Raw genomic sequence first — 19,929 nt, 5'->3', positions numbered from 1 at the left:
GTACTTTTATACTTAAAACTGTCCAGTGGTTTATCATCACTTTAGAAGTTAAACTCTTTGGGAAGGGTCCCCAAGACCTGTGTGACCTTACCCTGCTCCCTCTGATGTCCTCTCAAAACTCTCACATCCTTCTTCATCCGAGTACGGCCACACTGCCTTCTCTCCTGTTCTTAAAGACTACAAGTATCTGTGAGCAATGGTGTGTTTGCAAACACTCTGCCTGAAAATCTTCAGGGAGCTGTTTAGATTTCAAATTAAATGTCAGTTCCTCAGCCTGCCTTTCTCTGATGGTTCAGTCGGCAACTGTTTCCCCTCCTCTGTCCCCTTCAAATTACTTATAACTGCCGGTCATTAATACAGTTTGTTGTCCTCTGTCTCCCCCACTGTAATGGGAGCTGCAGGACCGCGAGGACTTTCCCCCTCTTATTCATCATGTATCCCTAAGGTCCTGTAACTGGCATATACTAGCTGCTCAGAAAATATTGGTTGAATGAATGTATGACTTTGCCCTAATATGCCTTTAAAATGACCTTTTCCCTGTATTTGTTCGCTACCTATTGCCTATAGCCTCGCACATTCCTGTATCTCGGGTGTAGGGCAGGTCCTGGCATGTCGTGGGGGTAGAGTCAGCAAGTACTTGTTGAATGAATGGATGAGATGACCTGCAACACCTTCAAAAATACAGTCTAGAGTGGAGAGAATCGTTGCTATCACAGAATAAGCAAGGGGCCGTGAAACCTCCGGAGAAACGGAGATCAGGCCTTCGGGCAAGTCTCAACATGCGAGCCAAGGATTGTTGCGGGGACACTTGGGCTTCAGGAGGAAAACGTCTTAGCATTGCCAAGTCGAGGATCCTGTGGGGCCTGCGCGGAATCCAAAAGAAAAATCGCACACTATAACAAATTGTACCAGGTGTGCAGCAGATTACCAGCGTTCAGTAATTGCTCGTTGACTAAGTCTTGTCATAATTTCTGGAACGAATCAGATTGAGGGTAGACTTCCGCCCTTTCCTCGCGCCGGTGTTGGTGCTGACGAACTACACTTTCCAGCATGCATCAGAACTACGGCGGCCGGGGTGGTTCGGGGGGGGGGCGGACTACAAGTCCCGGCATGCCGCGCCGTGGCGTCCGCACTACGCGCCCCAGCGGCCTGGGCGAGGGCCTATCAGGGGCGGGCGGGCGCGGCGGGCGCCGGAGCCGGTTTGACGGAAGGAGCGGCGGCGGCGGCGGCGGCGGAGGATGGAGGCGGTGGTGTTCGTCTTCTCTCTCCTCGACTGTTGCGCCCTTATCTTCCTCTCGGTGTACTTCGTATCCTTGCCTGAGGCGGGCGGAGGCCGGCCGAGCCCGGTGCCCGGGAGACGGGGCTGAGGCGGGGCGGGGCAGGTGCGCGGGGGCGAGGCGGCCCATTCGGGACCGGGACCGGGACCAGGGCGGGGAGGAACGACGGCCCAGCGAGGGGGGGCCATCGGGAAGCCCGCCGCTCCTGCCGCCCCCGCGCACCGGCCCCGCTCCGAGCGGCCGGGCGGTGGGCCTCCCTGGCGGGGCCGCGGGGGACGCTGGGGTCCCGGGCGAGCGCATGCGACGTGCCGGCTCTGGTCTCTGTGGGAGACAGCCACCGCCGCCCTTGTCGTGGCACCGGGGCCTTGGCGGCCTGGCCCCTCCTGGGACGTGGGCGTTTTGCGGGACCCGCCGGGGCTGGGGCCGGAGCAGCCCTCTGCTGGGGACCGTGCGGGGCCCGGTGCCCGTGTGTCTGTGCCGAAACGGCGCCCGCACGGAAGACTTGCTCCTGTGCTGGTCCTCAGACTGGCGTCCAGGCCAGCGCGCGCGAGGGTTGGATCCGCACCCTGCATCCAATCTGGGTCGTCCCCCAGTGCACCCTCCAGTTTAAGTTTAGGAAATTAGGAAACAAACACGCGGAATTGCATGGTTTTTCTTTCCTTGGAATTCACTCTCAGTGCTTTCTGATGGAAGTAAACTTTTTGCCAGAGTATCCCGGCTTTAGGATGTTTGTAGCGTGAGCTGTCAGCGTGACCTCACGCTGTATTGTAGTCGGGCGGTCTGTTGGAGAGGAGAGGGACAGAATTTGCAGTCAGGACCCCTTGCTTTACTAGATGTTTGCTGTGCACAGTGCTTCACCTCTCTCCGCCTGGGGTTTCTTATCTTTACAAAGGGACATTTTACTTCCCAGCTCTGGGTGTGTACAAGGGTTCAGCCCCCAGCACGGTGCTTGCCTCCCCCGCCCCACTTCAGCTGCACTTTTTACTTGAACTGATGAATTCTTTTTTTTTTTTTTTTTGTCAGAGAGAGAGGGAGAGAGAGCGAGCACAGGCAGACAGAATGGCAGGCAGAGGCAGAGGGAGAAGCAGGCTCCCCGCCGAGCAAGGAGCCCGATGCGGACTCGATCCCAGGACACTGGGATCATGACCTGAGCCCAAGGCAGCTGCTCAACCAACTGAGCCACCCAGGGGTCCCGAACTGATGAATTCTAATGAGGAGAACTTTGAGTTGGTTTTGTTTTGTTTTAAGATTTTTTTTAAAAGATTTTATTTATTTATTTGACAGAGATCAGAAGTAGTCACAGAGGCAGGCAGAGAGAGAGGAGGAAGCAGGCTCCCCGTGGAGCAGAGAGCAACGATGCAGAACTCGATTCCAGGACCCTGGGATCATGACCTGAGCCACCCAGGCGCCCTGTTTTAAGATTTCTAAGTAATCTGTGTAGCAGCAGGCTGGGGCTGGAATTCACAACCCCAAGATCAAGGTTCACATGCTGTATCAATGAGACAGTCAGTCAAGGGAGAACCTTGAGTTTTATTGGGTTTGGTGAACTGAAAGGGCAAAATCACAGGGCCAAGTTTTGACGACCTTTGCCCCTCTTGTGGCCTAAGGAACTGGGACTTACAGAGAAATGAAACATGAATTTCTGTGTTTGCAGTTTGGAAACTAGGCTTGATAATTTAAAATGGGCGTGGCTTGTACCAATTTGTGTGTATGGAAAAAACGTTAGGTGGAATATTTGACTTAGACAATCAGGTACATTTAGGGTTTTTTTTTTGTTTTTTTTTTTTTTAAGATTTTATTTACTTATTTGACAGAGATCACAAGTAGGCAGAGAGTGGCGGGGAAGCAGGTTCCCTGTTCAGCAGAGAGCCCGATGCAGGGCTCAATCCCAGGACCCTGAGATCATGACCTGAGCCTGAGCCGAAGGCAGAGGCTTAACCCACTAAGCCACCCAGGCGCCCCTAGGGTGTCTTTTGATGAGATTCAGCATATTACTGTATTTTTGGATAGCTGAACCAGCTTAATTCTAGAGGCAAGAGGTAGAATGGTAGAATATGGTCCTGTAGGGATAGAAGTTTTCCCAGACTTTGAAACATGAAGGAAATGGGTGGAATTCAAAATCAGGCAGGGCAGAGGTGAAGATTCAAGTGTGTTTATGGCATTTCTGGATGACTGGGTTAAGAAAGAGAGGACATACTTAATTGAGGTGGTAGTAGAAGGTCAGATGGGAAACGCTGGATTAGAACAGATTTTGAAGAGTTTGCGTGTTAAGGCGGGAAGGCTTTCACTTTATCCTCTAGCCACTAAATATTTTTGACATAAACAAATGGAGTATTAAGAAGATGAATCTGCAGAGTGGGTTGGAAATGGGAAAGACTGGAAGGTAAACCACTGGGGAATTTGAAATAGTTCTGACTGTGGGCAGGTGAAAGGAGGGAATTCATGGGTGGAGTGAAGAGGAAGGCATTGCCCAGACCTGCGGAAGGCTGATTGTAGGATATGAAACAGATGACAGAAATAACTTGCCATGTTTTGAGCTTGGGCAAATGGTGCTTGTGGCATCGACAGAAAGAAAACACATTTGGAGGCGGACAATCTGTGGAGAAAATGATGCGTTTGACTTGAATTGTGTTGAGGTGTTAGAGAGAATATCCATATGGAAATGTTTAGAATTTAGGTGAGAACATTTATTTTTACTTATTTCATTGGACATTTTCAAGCATGAAAGTAGAGACCATAGAGTAATAACCCCCCTGTTTCTGTGACCAACAGTGATTTTCAGCATTTTGCTTTCTCCTTTCCTGGAGGGAGGGGATGTGGGAACATTTCACAGCAAATCTCAGGCCTTGTATCGCTCCGTTGAGGACTTTTCCTTCCGAGTCACACGTCCTCAACGAGTTTAAATGTGGCACTAAAAACGATTTTTTGCTTAATTCTAGTAGAAAGTATGTTTAATATGGAAGGTTTCGGAGATTGTGAAAAGTATTAGGAAAAAAGGTCATCTTGAAGGAGGCATGGCCAGTGCTGACATATGACCGTCCTGTGTCGATAGTTTTGTATCTTACTCTTTTGTCACATCTTGAGTCTTCAAAGACAGTTTATGGATCTGTCATAGAGAAACACTTTTCGTACTAGTGGGAATTCAGGTTTAAATTCACATTTAAATTGTTTTTAAAGGCCTTATTTTCTGTTTCTTAATAGTTACTGTTTGATTTTTTAGGAACTCCCATTGAATGTTCTCATATAGGTCTCTTTAGAATTGAGCATAACATTATTTTGTGAAAATAACTTGAAGGAACAGAAGTCAGAAAATTGAGTTGTCGATTGAGTGAACTTTACGGAAATAACTACAGTCTTTTCAAGTCGAATCTCATTCTGCGTTGCATTAGGGTTTCTGTCTGAAACTTAAAAATTGTTGTTCTCAAAGAAGCCTTATAATTCCTTATCTTGATCCTCAGATAATTACATTGTCTGATTTAGAATGTGATTACATTAACGCTAGATCATGTTGCTCGAAATTAAACAAGGTAAGACATTTCTTTACTTATTTCCGGCGCTGAAGGTGGTTCTGCACTTTCTGCGTCAGAGATTACTTATAGATAACCAACGTATGTATATTTGATTTTGAAGTGTGTGTTGCTGCTTATTCATTGGAATGTTTGTAGAGCTGTGTTTTTGCAGTATTTTAGATCATGAAACTATACTAGAGGACCTCCCTGGAAATTTTCTTTACTGTGCTTCTTCCTGTGCGCACCAGTACTTTACGAGGGAAAGGCTCATTATGAGAGTAATTGTCTTTGTCTTCTGTGTCTAAACCCATCCTCCCTGCTCATGACAAAAAACTTCAGTCTTTTTCTTTTTTTAAAGATTTTATTTATTTATTTGACAGAGATCACAAGTGGGCAGAGAGAGAGGGGGAAGCAGGCTCCCTGCTGAGCAGAGAGCCCGATGCAAGCCTTTATCCCAAGGCCCTGGGATCCTGACCTGAGCTGAAGGCAGAGGCTCAACCCACGTGCCCCAACCTCAGTCCTTTTTGTTGCATAAAAGACAATCTTCTTTTCGTGGCTTTGCTGAAAAATAGAATTAATGAGTTGGTTTGTTTCAAGGCCATTTTACCTTTGGTAAATAGTCAGAACTTGATGTTGCTAAGAGTACTCTGAGTTGCAGTGTTGTCTGCATGGAGGAAAACCAGTTAGTCCTGATTCATTTTATGGGCTGAGCAGACAGAAGAGCTTTCTGGATAAAAGTTCATGTTAACAATTCACTAAATACCGAGAGGTGTTTTTGGCTTGACCTAAACATCATTCTGTGTGTCTTTTCACCTCTTCATCTACTTAACGAGGGGAAAAAGTCACATGTGGAAATTAAAATTAAAATTAAAAAATTAAAATTAAAATTTCTAGTAAACGATACTCCTCTTGTTTTCTTTATTTTGAATTTTCTGGAACATGGCTTAATATAATGACAGATTTTAAATAAAAGATTTTGTATGTATCTGCTGTACTTAAAGACTTCTAAAAAAATTGAGATGTAATCCATATTATATTAGTTTCAGTCCTCCTCGCTTTCACAAGAATGATTAAATATATATCTTACCAGCTGGGTTGTATTTCTTTTTATATTTCTTGCTTATGCAATATTTTAGGGGGCATTTAATTGGGTTTTCTTTTATAAAAATAAAAATTGAAATGCAAAGATAAGATTACCTGGATTTTTCTGCTGAGAAAATTACCCCTTCAATTTGAAGTTAAGTCATTTTTTTAATGTAAAATTTTATTTTTGTGAAGGTAATATTTGCACACAACTAGTCAAAGATATTATAAATCTTACACTGAAAAATAGCAGTCCCTGTCTGACCCCTTTGAATCATATCTGTCATACTTTTTAGGGGAAGCTGATTTCCACACTTGAGCTGTTAATTTTTTTCTTATATTTATGCCCATATTTCTTTTATATACTCGAACTGCTCTTTCTTGATTTATCATTTTAAGTATCCCCTATTGACTTCTGAGGCAATATGATAGATTTAGTTCTTAGGTACCTCCTCCTCTGAACATCACCTCTCCTATTTTCCTTTTTGGGTTAAATTGATATTCAGTGTTTACATTGTTACTATGTAGTGTTAAAATAACATGCTAAATCTTTTTTAGTATTGAGCCTCATGATAGGACAGTCATCATATTTTTCTTTCTTTTGTGTTTTTCTGGATAGTTTTCTCTTTCTCAGTGTTAATTGCTACGTTTTTAAAATTTCCTTAGTTTTCACTTACCTGTTACGAAGTCTTTTCCGATACATCTTTAAAGTTTTTCTGTACTGTTTTTTACATGGGTCAAACATTAAAATAATCTATCAGGGGAGCTCTTTTCCAGGTGACCTTTCTTCCTGACACCACTTTCCTCTTGCTGTGGTCTGGACTGGCCACTTCCAGGCCTGCCTGTAGCCCGCATCCTGGGATACCTGGTCTGGGCCCTCCTTGGAAGTCATGTCTCCCTTCTGGTCTACTGTTCTGTTTTGCTGGAGTAGCTTCTTGAGATATGGTACATGGGGACTAAATTTGGAGGCCTTGCCTGTTTGAAAATGTCTTGTCCTTACCCTCGGGCAGTAGTTTCTCTGAGCAAAGCGTTCCTTCAAGGTTGGCGAAGATTCTCTGTCAGAGTTTGAAAGACACTGGTCAGTCGTCTCCTGACTTCTAGTGTCATTCACATGGGGCAGTATGATGCCCTTTCGATTTTTTACCTTTTGATGTGACCCCCCCCCCCCCCCCCCCCGGTCTTTTCTTTTCCTTGTTCTCTCCAGAAGTTTTAGAATCTTTCTTTTATCCTTGGGGTTTGGGCATTTTGCAGGGCTTCCCCTTTCTTGCCTTCCCTGAGGCTTTTTTCATGTGCTGTTTCCACCTCCTGTGGCTCTTTCAACCTGACACATCTCTTCTTTCTTTGATAATGTGTGCCCCCCACCCCCACACACACCCCTTTCCCTCCCCTTCTTTTTCAACAACTGGATAATTCATCTGCTGGATTATCTGCTGTTCTGTTTTTAAAATTTTATGTTTTTTTCCCTACCTTTTTGTTTCAGGATTCCCTGTGCTTTCCCTTCTGATTTTCTAGGGTGCACACCATTTTACGTCAGGTTTTTGTTTCTAAGAGCTTGTTGTCTTCTTCATTCAAGTTTGAGTTTCTTAGCTCTCTGAGAATCTTGATTTCATGGTTTTTAAAATTTCCTTCTGCTTCCTCCATGTATCCAAGATGTATCCAAGCTCCTTTACCCCTGTGTTCCCCCCCCTCTCAAATTGGAGGCGTTCCTCAATTTTTGGTACTGGCTGTCTGTCCATATGCAAGGGTAAAGCCCTGAAATGCTCACGGGAAGCTCCGTGTGAGCTCCAGGCTGCTGGCCAGTTGGGAGACAGACTCCACTGTCAGGTAATTGGTATCTTCCTGGACTTCTGTTGGGGTACCCGAAGGGCAGTTGTTTTGTCTGTGTTCTCTCTTGTACTGTTAAGTTACTCCAGGGGAGAATTTTCCAGGCTCCTGCTGGGGGGCCATAAACCTAGTACTGATTAGGGGAAGAACAGCACATCGCTAAGGAGGAAAGAGTATGAAAACATAGGGCTTGGTTGAAAGTAAGTAAAGCAAGCATCATCTTGTTAAGTATTGCCTCCTAAAACTTTTGCTTCCAGTTGGTCTATGGAAAACAAGGTAAGAAATAGAGTTTGGAAGCTCCTGCTGTGTGGACAGAGGGCACAGAGAGAGGGGAGCTGCCTGCTCTCCCTAATTCTGTGCAGCAGGGATCGTCAGCTCTGCATTACAGATGAGAGTCTGATGAGAAAGTCGTGGCTCACAAAGGGCAGACGACCTTCCTAAGATTGCTAAACTCATCAGGAGGCTAGAGGATGAATTACACTCCAGGTTTGACTCTGCAGCTCACACTTGTCAGCAGTAGGCGCAATTGGTTACACTTTAAAAAATCTGTATTACATATAAAAAGTTCCTGTTGATTTCATATTAGGTCTAAGGCCTAGCAAATCCCCTTTTTGTTTATAAAAACAAGTTTCTAAAATCTTAATGCAGAGAGCCCTGGGGCCGGTGGGTTTGGGCTTACACTGTATTGTTCTACCACTAAGTAGCTTTGTAACCCTGGGCAAATTACTTAACCTCTCTTGAGTTTTTCTCATTTCTGCAAGTGCAGATTACCAGTTTGTGTCTGCATGAATATATTAACTTCCTTTAGAAGAAAAACCTCTATTCTTAGGGGAGGAAGATTACTGGTGAATGGAGGACCTGCTGAAATAGCTCTCTTGTGCAGGAGAACTAGTGTCGCACAGTTGACAAGGGGAGCACAGAGGGCAGTGGGTACTGCCCGGCCAGTAGCTGACATCTTGGTTCATTACCACATTTGCTCAACTTTGAGCTGTTAATGTGAGCTGTTAAAGAACCTGTGTGTGCGTGTGTATGTGTGTATGTGTGTGTGTGTGTGTGTGTGTGTGAGAGAGAGAGAGAGAGAGAGAGAGAGAGAGATGATTTCCTTCAGGATTCTGGAGATTGTAAGATGTTTAAGATTGATATTCTGACTTGTAAGGCATTATATATCTGGATATAAACCACCCCAAATTAGAGTAAGAGGCTTTAGCATAGACGTTGGAATAGAAAGTAAATGATACTCCATTTTCCCCCTAGTTGTCATTCATGCCTCCTTCGTGAATGAATCTGAACCTTTAAAACGTAATTGAAATTTAAGGGCGTTATTTTTAAACTGTGCCCTGATGTATTGCATGGGGTATGCAGTTTCTGCAGTATGCATATCTGGGTCATCTGAATCTAAAAATAATCTTGAACCATGAGCTTGTAAATTCTCTGTGTATTCATTGATTTAACTTCAAATAACAGGTGCATTCAGGAAGAGAACAGTGGCAGATATAATACTGTGTTCTTCCCTTGCAGTGGGTAATTCCAGAGTTGATTGGCCACACCATCGTCACAGTATTAATGCTCGTTTCACTGCACTGGTTCATCTTCCTTCTCAACTTGCCTGTTGCCACTTGGAATATATATCGGTGAGTATAGTTTGTTTACAGCTTTGCGTCATGGCAATTTAAAGAAACATTTAAGAAAAAGTAATAGCTTTTTGTTCTGCAATAAAATATGTGCCAGTCATGAAATAAATGACCGCAGAATGCTACATTAACTCAGAATACATTTTTACTTTCTTTGGTATGCTGGGCAAGTAACAATTTGCATGGTCTACTCTTGTGGTAAAAACACAGATTTACAGGTATAAATTTAAATGATACGGAATGTTTAGTTGTGTTGTCTAAGGAATTGTGTGGTGGTTTCCATTAAGGATGATCCAAAGTTGGGGCACCTGGGTGGCTCAGTGCGTTAAGCAGCTGTATTCAGTTCAGGTCATGATTCCAGGGTCCTGGGATCAAGCTGTGCTCTCTTTCGCTGTCAAATAAAAAAGCCTTAAAAAAAAAAAAATACCGGGGCGCCTGGGTGGCTCAGTGGGTTAAGCCGCTGCCTTCGGCTCAGGTCATGATCTCAGGGTCCTGGGATCGAGCCCTGCATCGGGCTCTCTGCTCAGCAGGGAGCCTGCTTCCTCCTCTCTCTCTATCTGCTTCTCTGCCTGCTTGTGATCTCTGTCAAATAAATAAATAAAATCTTAAAAAAAAAAAACACCAGAAGATCTTGTTTAAAAAAAAAAAAAAAGAATGATCAAAAGCCTGAGAATGTAAGATTCTTATTATTTATTTATTTTTTAAAAGATTTTATTTATCTATTTGACAGACAGAGATCACAAGTAGGCAGAGAGGCAGGCAGAGAAAGAGGAAGGGAAGCAGGCTCCCCCCGCTGAGCAGAGAGCCCAACGTGGGGCTCGATCCCAGGACCCCGGGATCATGACCTGAGCCGAAGGCAGAGGCCCTAACCCACTGAGCCACCCAGGCGCCCCAGATTCTTGTTATTTATATCTGCAGGTTTTAATTAGAGTATATCTGGAATGCTCCAGAAAGACTTTCATTTTAAAGTCTGCAGACTAGATAATGTCAGAATTCTAACTTAATGAATTTAGGAAGCTTTTCAAAAGCTTGGTGTAAACCCTTATTGGATGTGATATTATAGTTGAGCACTTGTACAGACAGTATGTATTTTCTTTGAAGAACTGTGGGAAATCTTGGCAAACCTAAGATTATTTTTAGTAGTTTGCTGTTCTGCTAAATTTTTAGGTTTGTTTGGTTTTCTGTGGTTTTTTTTCTACTTTTATCTAGTTTTGGGGTAAAATCATCAGCTGATCTTGACTTGTGGTTTTAAATTTTTATTCATTTTTTAAAAGTTTATTAATTTTTTTAAAGTTAATTTATTATGTTTAGTAATCTCTGTACCACATGTGGGTCTCGAACTCATGACCCTAAGATCAGGGGTCACACGCTTTTCCAGCTGAGTCAGCTGGATGCCCCATACCTCTCAGTTTTTAAAAGTGCAGTTAGAGGGCGCCTGGGTGGCTCAGTTGGTTGAGCCTTCGGCTCAGGTCATGATCCCGGACTTCCAGGATCGAGTCCCGCATTGGGCTCCCAGCTCCTTGGGGAGTCTGCTTCTCTGTCTGACCTTCTCCTCTCTCATGCTCTCTCTCACTCATTCTCTCTCAAATAAATAAAATCTAAAAAAAAAAATTTAAAGTGCAGTTAGAGTAAGAATGACAAAGAAAATAATAAAGGAGGGGTGGAAAGAGGCTAGGGAGTACATGGTAACGGAAGGCCTGAGGATGAGGAAGTGAGTGGATTTGGGGGGATGAATTTATACATAAAGATCATGAGATTAGAACCTGAGCTACGGAAGAGAGTTTAAATCTCCGTACCTTTTTTTTGGGAGGGAAAGATTTAATTTTTCTTTCCAGTTTCTTTTTGCTCTCCTGTGGTCATCCCATAGTCCAACCCCCTGACCTGAGTTCAGCGAGAAGCATGTGCTTCACACCCACCTACTGAGGTGCAGGTCCGCGTAGACCTGGTGCACAGCTCCATGCCTCTGGGGTCCCTCCGAGCAGAACATGAACTGGGGAGTGAGAGTGGGACCCTCTGAGGCTGGATCTTAGCCATACCTCAGCGCACCCCATCATTCCTCTGCAGGCCCCGAGCAGGTGCCAGAGGAAGAGCAGGCTTGAGTGCAGCTGCTTTGTGCAGAGGACGGACTGTAGCAGGAGGCTCTGCGAGGTTTTAATGGGGAGGGCGATAGAGTCCATGGCTTCTGTTCCCTGTCATCATAGAGATCGTGTGGGTTTATTGCCCTGATGATGGTTGTTCACAGATTTACCTTCTCTTTAGAAAGCTTGAGGGGCTCAGTTGGTTAAGCATCTACCTTCGGCTCAGGTCCTGATCCCAGGGTCCTGGGATTGAGTCCCACATTGGTCTCCCAGTGGGGAGTCTGCTTCTCCCTCTCCTTCTGCTGTTCCCCCTGCTTGTGTGCACTCGCTCTCTCCCTCTCCCTCTCTGTCAAATAAATAAAATCTTTTTAAAACAGAAAATAAAAAAAGGTTAAAAAAAATCAACAGATGGCTTGTTTCCTCTTTTCAGACGTCTGCGCTTTTTGCTTTTGGGGCTGCAGAGATCTGAAATGGACTCTGCCGCAGTACAAAGAGGCAAAACATAGGATGACAGTAAACACTAGTTCAGTTCGAGGTGGACTGAGGTGCCGGAGGAGCGGTGGGGAACTCTGGCTGGGAAGAGAGGCGAATGGCTGCGCTTGGGCCGCTTGTGGAGAGCTTGTATGAGTGGAGCTGTGCAGGGTGGGTGAGGGGTTCCCCCTGGGCGTGTTAGAGGTGGGGAGGGCTGGAAGGGAAACCAGGAGGCAGACGTGCAGGGCAGATTTAAGGACGCATCTGGCGGCAGTCACAGAGATGAGTGGGAGCAGATGAAGCACGGGATGGGTCACACAGAATCTTGGTCCATGGAGTTGGTATATAAATATGAGTACTGGTAGCGTGGAGCTCACCCGTTTCGATTTTATTTTTTTTATTTATTTGAGAGAATGAGAGAGAGCGTGAGAGGGGAGAGGTCAGAGGGAGAAGCGGGCTACCCGCTGAACGGGGATCCCGATTCGGGACTAGATCCTGGGACTCCAGGATCATGACCGGAGCCGAAGGCAGTCGTTTAACCAACTGAGCCACCCAGGCACCCCAAGTTCACCCATTTAAAGTATTCTTTTCAATATGTTTTTAGAATGTGTAGAGATTTCAGCAGCCATCACCACAGTCTATTTTAGAACAGGTTTATTACTCCAAAGGAAAGTCCCCTCTACCCATTAGTGGCCGCTCCTTCCTGCCCTCCCCTCCCCAGGCCCTCAGCAGCCACCCTCTACTTTCTGTCGCCCAAGATGACCAATTCCACACAGATGCATCCTAGAGGAGAGTTCAGTACGCGCTCTTTTGTGGCAGGCTTTTCTCACTCGCTGTCGTGTTTGCAAGATCCATCTGTGGGTGGCTGATGTCCGTTCTTCACTCCGTTGTGTTTCTGAATGATAGCCTGCTGTATGGGTAAACTACATTTTGTGTGTCCATTTGCACTGGATGGGCATTTGAATTGTTTGTTTTTGGCTGTTAAGAGTAATTCTCCCATGAACATTCATGTGCATGTGTTTGTGTGGAGATCCATTTTCATTTTTCCTAGGAGTAGACTTGCTGGGGTCTCTGGTAACTTTGTTTCAACTTTGGAGGAACTGCCTAGATGTTCAGAAGCAGCTGTGCCGGTTTACCTTCCCGCCAGCTGTGTGTGTGAGGGTTCCATCATTTCCACGTCCTCACCAAGCTGTTGTTGTGTGTTTTTATTTAAGTCCTCTCCACACCCAGCGTAGCGCTCGAACTCATGACCCAGAGGTCAAGAGCCGTGTGCCCTTCCACCTGAGCCAGCCAGGCACTCCGGGTCTTTTAATTTGCCCATCCTGCTGGGTGCGGTGTTTCACTGTGGTTTTGATTTACATTTGCCTAATGACTAAGGGAATTGAGGACCTTTTAATGTGCTTAGTAGCCATTCATGTATCCTCTTTGACTGTTTTGAGTAGGTAAATTGATGAAATATCTTTGCGAAGACTTTTCTGGAAGCATCGTTTAGTATCGATTGGATGGTGGAGAAGAGCCAGGAGGGTAGGGAAGCCCGTTCAGAGTCTGGGCTGAGACTGTGCAGCTGGAGCAGGGTTGGGATGCAGGAATGTGGAAAGACCACTTCTGTGGAAGCAGGACGAGGAGGGAGGGGAAGGGTGGGGCAGAGAGAGTCTGTGAGGACCACCTGGTAAATGGTGACAGTGCTGCTAGGTGACCTGGACATCAGAGGAGGACAAGACTTATCAGAGACAGAGCTGAGATGTTGTCGGGACACTCACGGGTCAGACCCTCCACTCAGCTCTAGATGGGCTGCAAGATTTGGGGGAGAGTTTCAGATTTGTGGGACTCAGGGACATTTGGTTTCACAGAAGTTGTTGTTGAGAAACTGTGTGTGTGGCAGGAAGGATTCAGGGACAATGCAAGGTTGGGACTCATTGTTGCACTAGTGGCGTAGTCTGGGTGTCGCTGCCTACACTTACATTGCTGGACCCTCCCGAAGTGGCCCGATTTCCTCACTTGGAAAGGGAATCATTTGGGGAAGAAGACTGTGACATACACGATGACATGAAATAAATATGAAAGCCTTAAATATTCCATGGTATGTTGAACATAGAATCTTCAGGATTTTTTTTTTTTTTAAGATTTTATTTATTATTTGTTTGACAGAGAGATCACCAGTAGGCAGAGAGGCAGGCAGAGAGAGAGAGAAAGCAGGCTCTCTGCCGAGCAGAGAGCCCGATGCGGGGCTTGATCCCAGGACCCTGAGATCATGATTTGAGCCGAAGGCAGCGGCTTAACCCACTGAGCCACCCAGGTGCCCCTCTTCAGGGTTTTTTAAAAACAGTTGAACTCTTCTGAGTGTGTGGGAACACTGGGTGGAATTGGTTCGGAGTCAGAAGGAGGTGCCCCCTCGTGTCCCACTGTGGCCAGGCCTCTGCCGCTATAAAAAGTACATTCTTGGCTCATCAGGTTATCATTATTTAATAATAGCTTGAATTCGGTCTGTTTTTGTTAAGACTTCCATAAACTTAGACATCAGGTGTTGACTCTTAACTGAAGAGGAGTTCTGTCTTCACCGTGGAGGCACTTGCATTTCCGTTCTTTCTTCTCTAAATTGTGCTTATAAGCTGGGCGCCATTTATAAACCTGCAGACTGAGGTGTGTTATCTCCAGATCAGCAGGAGCACAGAGGAGGGCTCGAATCCGGACACAGACTCTCTCACTGTCTTCTGTGAAATGGGAATAATTATGTTTGTCACTACTTCTTCTAAAGATGTTGCCTCAGGGGTGCCTGGGTGGCTCAGCCAGTTAAGCGTCTGACTCTGGTTTCGGCTCAGGTCACGGTCTCCGGGTCGTGGGATCAAGCCTTCAGTTGGGCTCTGCTCAGTGTGGAGTGTTCTTGAGATTCCCTCTCGTTCTCCATCTGCCTCTCTCCTTGCTTGCTTCTGCACATGCTCTCTCTCATGAATTAATAAAAGATGTTGCATTTATTATTTTAGAACTTTGTAGATAAAGAAGTTTCTAAGAACTTGGTAAGATTGGTTTGGTTTGGAGTCCCCTTTATGTGTCTGGTGGAAAATGGATGTAGGTATTGACCAGATTAGGAGTTTTCTATGGGTAGGTAAAAGGGTCTCGATCATAAAGTATCCTTCTCTAGCGTGTCATTATATTTTTTTCAGAGAGCAGGAAATTGCAGTACAAATTAACAAGTATATCTTTCAAAGGAAAACCACGTGGCACCCTGTCCCCATATGGTCTGGACTTAAGGCTGCTACGATTGGTTCACTTTTCAAGGTTGGCTCTTACTGGATACTTACTTTTGAGTATTTATACTGATGATCTGATTTCTCTCTAATGTGTGCACACCAGATTCATTATGGTGCCGAGTGGGAACATGGGAGTGTTTGATCCGACGGAGATACACAACCGGGGGCAGCTGAAGTCACACATGAAGGAAGCCATGATCAAGCTCGGCTTCCACCTGCTCTGTTTCTTCATGTATCTTTATAGGTGAGTCTAAAGAGGCCTTGCGGCGTTTCCGTGTATGCAATGCCTGCTCTTGGGTGAGGTGCCACTGGCCTGTTGGCCTTAGTGTGGGCGACGCAGAGCTTCGGGGGATCCTGCAGAATTCTGGTGGCTGTGTGCATTTTGTATGTGTCATTGAATCCGTGTGTCGTGGGACCTGCGGTGGAGCTACTCTGTGGCGTTCGTTATGCCTTGGCTCCGAGGCCGTCTTGTGCTTTCTCTTCTTCCTGTGTCTAGGCCTCACTGCTGATCATGAGCTGATCATGAGTCTCCTGGAGACTGGCCCGCTGTGGGTCTCCTGGGGGTCAAGCATGGAGAGCTGAGAGTTGGCCTGGTCTTTGTCCGTGGTGAGGACCTGAGCATGGCACTGCCTCACCAGCATCCCTGGCGGCCCATTCTGGTGGAACCACGTCAGCCTTCTAGTCGCGGCACATGGGACATGAGGGCCACCAGCAGGGACTGGCCCTCAGACATGGGATGCCTCGTATGTCCCATGTTAAACTGTGTTGTAGAGATAAGCGTTCCATTTACTCCTTTATCTGTCCCAGGCCGATGGATAGAGCAAGGAAGAGAAACAAGATCATTGTGTGCGTATGATTTGATGAAACCTTTTGGAGGCCAGAAGTCAGACTTAACCTTTGTATGCAAGCTTACCTAGATCATGCCTATTCTTTTCCCTAGGTAAATTTAAATTTTCACACAGGCATGAGGATTCTTAGGAAGAACTTATGTTGAGCTAAATTTCTATCATTCAGAGGGTTCCAGTAATTAGAAACTGCATAGAGATGGCAATTTTTAAAAATTACTGTTTTGTCTGAAAGAGTTTTGAAGTCTGAGCCATTTGTCTGCCTGATAAAGCAGGCTTTCTAAAATCCTTTCACTGGGCTTAGTCCATCCACAAACTTAGATTTGGACTGAAATTAGGTTGGAGTCTTTAGTTTTCATTATTGGTCATATTTGCTTTTCTTAATTTTTTAAAAGAATTATTAATTTTTATATATTATCATTAATTTTTTTAAAAAAGTAATCTCTATGCCCAGTATGGGGCATTAATTCCTGGCCCTGAGATCAAAAGTCCCACACTCTACCAACTGAGCCAGCCAGGGGCCCCTGTCCTGGTTTTTAAAATATAGAAAAGCAGGGATGTTGGGCAATAGAAGTTACTTAAAAAAAAGAAAGAGGTTGCCTGGGTGGCTCAGTGGGTTAAGCCTCTGCCTTCGGCTCAGGTCATGATCTCAGTGTCCTGTGATCGAGCCCCACATCGGGCTCTCTGCTCAGCAGGGAGCCTGTTTCTTCCTCTCTCTCTGCCTGCCTCTCTGCCTACTTGTGATCTATCAAATAAATAAATAAAATCTTAAAAAAAAAAAGAATTTATAGACATTTAGATACATTGATATCTATAGACATCTATGTTAACTACCTTGGATTTAAATATTGATAAAAATAATTTAAAAACTGGGATAAAAAAAGCACACTGGTATCGTTTTCTGATCCTCATACCGCACCTCACATTTTACGTGTTTAATTTTCAATCCTTACTTTAAAGGTGAAGAATAAAGAGCAAAGAAATGTACTAGTAACACAATGACACACCCCTTTCTGACTTTGTAACATGAAACTACCTGAAGGTGTCTGGGCTGCCAGAGAGAGAGGCTGTGGGTAGGGCTTGAAGCAGTGTTGGTGACAGTAGAGCCCTGCGAGGGTGTGGTGGTTGGGGGATGCGGGGTCTCGGAGGAGGATCCTGCCTAATAGACGCCAAGTCCTGGGATTTGAAAGTGTGCACGTGTCTCCGGGTGGGTGGTGGTTGGCTTCACGGCAGTGGGACGGGACTGGAAGTGGGCGGAGGGGTTGGGGTGCTGCTGGGGCAGGTTGAGGGGGACCCCACACAACCAAGTGTTATGTAGGCAGCCTTCGAGGCTGATTTGGGAGACACCACATCCCTCTTTCTTGCCTTGCGTTCTGAACTTGTCGTGTCTTCCACCTTGCTGAGGCCTCACCCCTGGTTGTCACCCGCAGCTTGCGCCCTGGATGATGGAGCAGTCTCAGAGGACACGCTGGTCACACTTTCTCCCTCTCGGGGCTGCTCCTGCATCTGGTGGCTTTATTCCCAGTCATCCAGGCCCTCCAGATGGTCCTCTCTGGGTCACCTGCTGCGTGGTGGACGCTCAGGGTTTATCCCATGGAATTAGAGGGGGAAATACCCATCTTCTTAGAGAGTGCTGGAGCCCATGCCATTGGTGTTGGGTTGGGTGCCGGCCTAGTGCAGGCTGGGCCTGGCCACTTACTCTGTGACCCAGGGCTAGTTTCTGAAGCTCTCTGTACCTCAGTGTCTTCGTCTGGAAATGGGATTGTAACCAGTACCTACCTCACTGGGTCATGATCTGGACTCAATGAGATAACACACATAAAGCACTTGGGTTTGTGCTGACCTAACTTTAACGTGCGAACATCTTTCCAGAGTGTTAGTTTGTGCTGTGCGTGGTGTACACTGATGTGGTGGAACTTGGACAAGTAAGGACACCATTAGTGCTCTGTGTTCTGGTCCTCTGCTCTTAGCACAGCCAGGCTGACATCAGTACAAGGACATGATGGCGGTCCTGTCGCCACTGTTGGCCATGGTGGTTTTAGCAGAGTGTACTGGGTAACTGCCACGGTCCCGACATGGCGCCTGGGGGGCCGCACAGAGCCTGGCGCAAAAGTGGGGTGCCGCTAAGCTCAGTGCTCAGTGCCTGCAGGGGCGAGTCCTGAGCCCGCCTTCCCGGCCGCTGTGCAGTTTGTGCAGGGGCGTCCCAGGGGGACAGGGATCTGTGCTCAGTCCTCGGGACGGCATGTGTGAGGTCCGGCTAGACAACTAATTTTGGTTTGTTTTCTGGCCGTGGCTGCTTCTGAGCTATAGCCCAACACCGGTTTTAGGGTTACGCTGCCACCCCTTCCCCTGTTATTTATTTATTTTGGTTACGTGAAAAAAGTCGGGGCTTTGAGAGGCCCTAAGTAGATACTCTTTTTTTTAAAAAAACGTGCCAGTGGTTGCTGAGCCTCGGAGACCTGAGCCCGGACAGAGCAGACCCCGTGGGCACTGTGCTCGGGAGACGCTAGTTAACACTCGTCTCTTCTCTCCACAGTATGATTTTAGCTTTGATAAACGACTGAAGCCCGAGGAGCTGCGCCCGAGTCCGTCTGCAGCGCGCAGCCCGGGAGCCACAGGCAGCCGAACTCCTCCTCAGAACCGTGACCATAGCAGTATATTTTTTCCTCTTTGAACAAAAGAAAAATATTTTTGCTGTATTTTTACCATATAAAGTATTTAAAAAACACGAATTGAGTTTTTGTAGATTTCTGGTTCTCAACTTTAGCCCAAACCCTGACCCACTCCTCATCGTCTGTGTGTTGAAGATTGTCATCCGTACGTAGCGGTGGGAGCACCACGCCAGCCTCGTGCACCAGAGAAACAAAGGACACACATCAAAGGGAAAGCCCTCCAGACGCTCTGCTGAGAAGGCAGAGTGCAGAGCAGTGCTGTTGATCTGGGCAGAGGAAGAGAGATATCCCTCTTGCGGCGGCTTTGTGGATTTAATTCAGTATAAAGATGTATGGGACTGTCAGCTCAAAGTCTTTTCACAAGAATGTTAACAGAAAATGGCATTTCAAAAAATATATCTTTCTTTGCAGAATCTGTGAAACCCCATAAGCCATTTGTCCAGGTACGATGTAATTCCTGCTTCTAGAAAGGAAAATAAATCAAAAATTCAAAATTTTATCAAGAATTTTCATTTAAAGCCACTGCCTTCAAAATCACCTTCAAACCTATTCTGGTCTCAGATACATTGCCTGATGGGTTTGGAGAGGTGATTTGGTAGAAGATGCTTATCAGATTAGAGCAGGAATAGCTCGGTCACCAAGTGACCACGGAGCCATTACCGCGCCGCCTCTGTCCCGCCGTGCCCATGTCCACTCTGCGACCAGGGACAGGCCGTCTCACGGACATGGCGCTCCCCAGCCAAACTCTGTTCCCTGGAGCCGGGCCTGCTCTTGGGCTGGGCGTGAGTGTTGAGCTCTTGGGCTCTGTTTGCCGGGCAGCGTGACCCAGCTATTGATTCTCGGTCCTGCTTCTTGCCCTGGTGTCCCATCCGGAGCCCTGGCCTCGAGGTCGAACACGGCTGTTTCATGGCAGAATCCGAGGGAGTTACCCATGTCCGGGCAGGAGTGGGCAGCTATGCAAGGTGTGGGGTCACCAAGAGGTCAGACGCCACGTGTCCTTTCCGTCCAGGACTCCACAAACGGCCTGGGCAGAAGTCCCAAGACTGATTAGCCTGACTCCCTGGATAGAAGGGCCCCGCAGCTGGCCGCATGTGGCAGAATGGGGACCGGTAGATGAGGGAAACTGTGGCTGTCGGCCTCCAGGGCCTCCTAAGCCCCTCCTCCTGGTGGTGGGTGTAGCTGATGCCCAGAGCCAAGCAGCTACAACATGGAAGTGACTGGGGCGATGGGGCGGGGGTGGCTTCCCTACCTTTTCCTTTGGAGCCAACTTCTTGTGCCTTAAAAAACCCAA

The 19,929-nt window shown here is 46.4% G+C and overlaps 1 protein-coding gene across 4 annotated transcripts; it reads left to right on the top strand.

Annotated features, from left to right (window-relative positions):
- The first annotated feature begins 1,146 nt into the window (after positions 1 to 1,146).
- Positions 1,147 to 19,135, top strand: CNIH4 (cornichon family AMPA receptor auxiliary protein 4). Of its 4 annotated transcripts, none has more exons than XM_047703807.1 (5): positions 1,147 to 1,307; positions 4,736 to 4,804; positions 9,212 to 9,324; positions 10,465 to 10,466; positions 15,274 to 15,365. In XM_047703807.1, the coding sequence occupies exons 1-5, from the start codon at positions 1,239 to 1,241 to the stop codon at positions 15,363 to 15,365; spliced, it is 345 nt and encodes a 114-aa protein (XP_047559763.1). In that variant the 5' UTR covers positions 1,147 to 1,238. The 4 variants fall into 4 exon arrangements, with proteins under 4 accessions (XP_047559763.1, XP_047559761.1, XP_047559760.1 ...); XM_047703804.1 differs by lacking the exon at positions 10,465 to 10,466 and adding an exon at positions 18,503 to 19,135 and having other exon boundaries at positions 1,148 to 1,307; positions 15,225 to 15,365; XM_047703805.1 differs by lacking the exons at positions 10,465 to 10,466; positions 15,274 to 15,365 and adding an exon at positions 18,503 to 19,135.
- Positions 19,136 to 19,929: the final 794 nt, after the last annotated feature.

This window comes from Lutra lutra, chromosome 15 (genome assembly GCF_902655055.1).
Source record: "Lutra lutra chromosome 15, mLutLut1.2, whole genome shotgun sequence".
In the NCBI taxonomy this organism is placed as follows: Eukaryota; Metazoa; Chordata; class Mammalia; order Carnivora; family Mustelidae; genus Lutra; species Lutra lutra.
The sequence above is the reverse complement of the archived record's forward strand: the minus strand, read 5'-3'. Positions and strand labels throughout refer to the sequence as shown.